The 5,575-nt window shown below is 35.5% G+C and overlaps 1 protein-coding gene across 1 annotated transcript; it reads left to right on the forward strand.

Moving 5' to 3' along the window:
- Positions 369-3,292, forward strand: LOC109234367 (40S ribosomal protein S24-1). Its single transcript, XM_019400338.1, has 6 exons — positions 369-471; positions 564-643; positions 745-786; positions 1,654-1,824; positions 2,873-2,959; positions 3,079-3,292. Exons 2-6 carry the CDS (start codon positions 572-574, stop codon positions 3,106-3,108), a joined length of 402 nt encoding a protein of 133 aa, XP_019255883.1. The 5' UTR covers positions 369-471; positions 564-571; the 3' UTR covers positions 3,109-3,292.

A 5,575-nucleotide genomic window follows, 5' to 3' on the forward strand; every position in this document is an offset into this window, starting at 1 on the left:
AGGTGTAATAATAAATTTTAATAGCTACTTCTATTGTGGATTTTGGTTCGGTTTTTTCGGTCATTTCTAGATTAAAACCAAAACCAAATTAAATTTGATCAGCTTTTAAAATTTAAAACAAAAACCAAACCAAAAAAGTATTAATTTTTTTAGTCAATTTAATTCGATTTCATGGTTTGGTTTGATTTTTCGAAGTTTTATGAACACCCTAATTGACGTGTACAAAATATTGAAACAAGGCTAGTAAAAGTAGTGAAGCCCACAACGGCGTTGTGTCATGTGATCCACGGAAGATTATTTGTCCAGCCCGAAGTCTAAGCCCAAGGCCCAAATGGAACCCAAGAATTAGCGAAGCCTTTTTAAAAAACCCTAAAACCTAACGAGCAATATTAACACAGAACTTAGAACGGAGGCGCAGCACAGAGCTTGAGAGAGAGAGAGAGAGAGAGAGTCGCCGTTGCAGCAACAAAAGTATTGTTCTCAACACTATTTAGTTTGCTATACTTCAGTTAGTGATTGTGTATATAGTAGACTATATTCAAAGATTCATTCATTGCTTACAGGGAAAAAAATGGCGGACAAGGCAGTGACTATTAGAACTAGGAAGTTCATGACCAATAGGCTTCTTGCAAGGAAACAATTCGTAAGTCCTTAAAATGTTGATCCTTTTCGCATTGAAAGATTGTCTTTGTAAAGCTCCTTTGATCTATTTAAAAACTCAAATGCGTGTGACGATTTTTGCAGATTATTGATGTCTTGCATCCTGGAAGAGCCAATGTTTCCAAGGTTAGAACTACTCTCGATTTTTCTTTTTCACTAATAAATTTCCTTATGTGCTTTTTTGTTACATGCTTTGGAGAATTTCACGTTTTAGCTGTAGTTATAGGAGGTAGAGATCCAGTAACTCTTTAGCTAACATGATGGGCTTTGTTTACCTTTCTCTTAATGTTCATTCTTGTGCTGGAATAAAGCAAAATGGATATAGGGATTCATATAGCTAACCTCTACTAGATTGAGACAGTGGCGGAGCCAGGAATTTTAACAACAACAACAACAGTGGGGTCTGAAAAGGGTAGTGTGTACGCGGACCTTACCCTACCTTATGAGTAATTTTATCAAGAGGATTCAAAAAAATCAATCTTGCGACCTGAAACAAGTTTTGAACTGCCTTTGCCACTATTATGGAAACTTCACTTTAATTCAAGGGATTAAGAATTATTTGTATATATGAAAAAATTGATTTTGCCCTATTTGCACGATTCTCCAGCAAAGTGGATTCAATTGAGCCACTGGTTTGGGATTGAGACAAAGTTGATTGATTGATCAATCGATAGTATGTATGTCAACTTCTTGCCTAGTGAAACACCTAATGAGCCTATTTATGATTTTGTGCTGAACCATAGGCGGTGTTTCTTTAGAAATGTTTACAGAAAAGTTTCCCCCTAGCATCTCTGCACTATTCCTTTGCTTTTAGTTATTTTGTAATACCCAGTACATGATAACTTATAGCTTCACGGTTATAAGTCATTTTTTATTACTTGTCATATCTGAATGTGCTCAATTTTTAACCTGTTAATATTTTGGGTTACCCGTTATTTAGTTCTTGTGATTTTGTGGCTTTTCATTGTTCACCTGTTTTAACTTGTATTGTAGGCTGAGTTGAAAGAGAAATTGGCAAGGATGTATGAAGTGAAAGACCCAAATGCCATCTTTGTGTTCAAGTTCAGGACCCACTTTGGAGGAGGCAAATCTACTGGATTTGGTTTGATCTATGACTCTGTTGAGAACGCAAAGAAGTACGAGCCCAAGTACAGGTTGATCAGGGTAAGCATCATATTATTTGTGCATGCGTGCTAGAACCTGTGCATTGTTTCTCTTTTTTCTTGGTAGTATTTGAGCTGGATTGTCTTGAATGTGAGCTCTAGAATAAGCACATAATCTGTTATTTCCAACACATGAACATAGATTTTAAGGTTATAAAAACTCAAAGGGAAACCTGGTTTGTGTTTCATAGATTTTAGGTTTGTCCAATTATAACTAGTTTAATAGATTGCACTGGGTTGCTTGTTCATGCAGAACCATAAGTGCTGCAACTAGTGAAGTTGGGAATCTAGTAGTCAAGGTTCATTATATGTTGTTTGTCCATTCAAGAGTCTTAGCATTTTTGTCAGATAATTTTGTTCTCGTGTATGTCTTACCCTATCCTAATAATTCTGTTGGATGATGTTATAGAATCACCATTGGAAATGGGCTTGTACAGTTTCTAACTTTGCAGAAGTTTATCAGTCTTATATTTTCTCCATAATTTTATTCATGAGATGTCTATTGTTGTAATTTGCTGATCTGCTATCCAAAACCAATTGCAGCCTGTAGGATTGCATTTGTTTGAGCAATGTAGTACAAAGCTATTCTGACTATAATCACGTGCTTTGTATTATTTTGATCTCTTTCCTCTAGCTCTAACGCTGACCCTATCTTCTTTATTCAGTAGTTTTTGGTTCCAATTTGCATTAAGTGTATCTTGTGGAGTTAAATTTATCCCTAAAAAAACTGTATCGTGTTGAGCTGCTTTCAGCATTTTCATGAAGTTGTATTCTGAACCTTTCTTGTAGACAGGAGAAATTGTTTCACTTATTATATTCTTTTGAGAAACTATTCCTCTGGCAAAGTGGCCAACAAGTTAATGAAGGGTTTGTTAAGTTAACATTACTCATCTTAAGTTCTCCCCAAGTGATAAATATGTCCTTTGTGATGTACTAGCACAATCCAGGATCATTTTATTGAATATTGAGTACTATATTTGAAGCTTCTTCGTGATTGGATCAGTCTATAACCATTGCTAATCATTTTCACCATTGAACAACTTTCACAGAATGGATTAGACACTAAGGTGGAGAAGTCAAGGAAGCAAATGAAGGAGCGCAAAAACAGAGCCAAGAAAGTTCGTGGTGTCAAGAAGGTAAAGACTGTTTTCTCTTATTGTCTTTGCTGCTATGACCAGGAGATAATTGCTCTATTGTTTTCGGTTCATGTTTTCATTCTTGGCATGCTAACGGTATTGTTCCATGAAATTTGCAGACCAAGGCTGGAGACGCTAAGAAGAAGTGATCTATTACTAATTGTAGACGAAGCGGGAAAAATGTTTTGCCTAGATATGCGTTATCATTTGTGTTTATGTGGGGACCTTTTTGTAGGCTCTTTTCAATTTTGCTTGGGTTACTCTAATATAATTTGCATGTTCAAGTACTGATCATCAAAATTGAGTGGATGTTTAAAATATTCTTCTCTTCCATCGTTGCCCAAAATACTACTATTGTCCTAAAATTTCGGAGTATAAAGTAAAGGGTATAAGCCTATGTTCTCAATGGATCAGCAATGCCCTCATAATTATGTTATAAGTTAAGTTTTTAGTAATGGTTAAGGTAGTGTTCCACTCTGTCTTCGACTTTACTTGCCCAACAATAGAAGGGATAAAAAATGAGCGAGTTCTCGTAATATGCCTAAGTTTGAGTTTAATCGTGCAATGTGAATTTAGCTTCAGTAATTCATCAGTGTAGTACTCAAGTTTTATCTGCGTAGAACCTTAAAAGTTTGTCTTGTTTCAGCCATAGAGAATGCGTAAATAATTTGCGCAAGGGAATGTCAAAAGTGCCTCTATAATATAAAGTTGAGTCCTTGAACCAAAATTTCAATCATCTTAAATTCTTAATAATCATGTTCTATGTAAGTTAGTTCTAGGTTAGAATTAAGGATCATTTCTCCAAAGGGCTTGGAAACTATATCAATTTATTTCTGTTTGCATCTTTATGGTTATCTTTTCTGAAAAATGGATGTGGGGAAAGAAATTAGTTGATGTAATAAGGCAATAAAAGAAGAAGAACAATATTGTAGAGAAAGAGGAAATTCTTAATGGATTTTGGATAATTTACATTACAATTTTATTCATTACACTCCCCCTTGAATGTCTACTCAATAAGTAATGTACCTCGTTAAAACCTTAACTAAAATAAAACCCAATGGGAAACAAATTCTAGAAAAGAAAAAAGAGTACACGTATTTAATAATACGCCTTTTGGTTGCCTCGTTAAAAACCTTGCAAGGAAAACCCAGTGGGACAAAACCTTAGGGAAAAATAGTACAACATGTATTAAACTCCCCCTGATGAGAGCATCATTTCAAATCCTTGAGCCTTCGTATCCTAATCTTGTGCACTAGCTTCTTGAAGGTTGACGTCGGTAGAGATTTTGTGAACAAATCAGGCCATATTATCACTTGAACGTATCTGTTGCACATTAATATCACCATTTTTTTGAATATCATGTGTGAAAAATAACTTTGGTGAAATGTGCTTTGTCCTATCTCCTTTTATGAATCTTCCCTTCAGTTGGGCTATGCATGTTGCATTGTCTTCCAACAAAATTGTGGGTAGTTTGTCACATTTCAAACCACATTTGTCTCGAATAAGATGTATTATAGACCTCAACCACACACTCTCGACTTGCTTCATGAATAGCAATTATCTCAGTATGATTAGATGAAGTAGCCACAATTGATTGCTTAGTCGATCGCCAAGATATGACAGTGCCTCCACAGGTAAACACGTAACCTGTTTGAGATCGAGCCTTCTGTGGATCGGATAAATACCCAGCATCGGCATAACCAACAAGATCGGGACTGCAATTATTGCCATAAAATAAGCCGATATCGGTAGTCCCTTTTAGATACCGCAATATGTGTTTGATTCCATTCCAATGTCTCATTGTAGGAGCAGAGCTATATCTTGCTAAGACATTGACTGAAAAAGCTATGTCAGGCCTTGTAGTATTAGCAAGATACATTAGTGCACCAATTGCACTAAGATATGGTACTTCAGGACCAAGTAGCTCTTCATTCTTTTCTTGAGGTCGGAATGGATCCTTATTCACATCAAGTGATCGAACAACCATCGGAGTAATTAATGGATGTGCTCCATCCATGTAAAACCGTTTCAATACCTTTTTTACGTAGGCAGATTGATGAACAAAAATTTCGTTTGCCAAATGTTCAATTTGCAAACCAAGACATAATTTTGTCTTTCCGAGATCTTTCATCTCGAAATCCTTCTTTAAATAATCAATTGCCTTTTTGAGTTCTATAGGAGTTCCAATAAGGTTTATTTCATCAACATATACGGCAAGTACAACAAATTCCGATGTTGTTTTCTTTATAAAAAAAACATGGACAAATGGCATCATTTATATAACCTTCCTTTAATAAATATTCACTAAGACGATTATATCACATTCGTCCTGATTGCTTTAGACCATACAAAGATCTTTGCAATTTGATTGAAAATATTTCCTGGGACTTTGAATTATGTGCGTTAGGCATTTTAAACCCCTCGGAATTTTCATGTATATCTCATTATCAAGTGAGCCATAAAGGTAGGCGGTAACCACATCCATTAAATGCATGTCAAGCTTTTCATGGATAGCAAAACTAATGAGATAACGGAACGTTATAACATCCATAACGGGTGAATATGTCTCTTCATAATCGACACCATGACTTTGTAAAAATCCTTGTGCAACAAGGC

Source organism: Nicotiana attenuata, chromosome 11 (assembly GCF_001879085.1).
Source record: "Nicotiana attenuata strain UT chromosome 11, NIATTr2, whole genome shotgun sequence".
Taxonomy (NCBI): Eukaryota; Viridiplantae; Streptophyta; class Magnoliopsida; order Solanales; family Solanaceae; genus Nicotiana; species Nicotiana attenuata.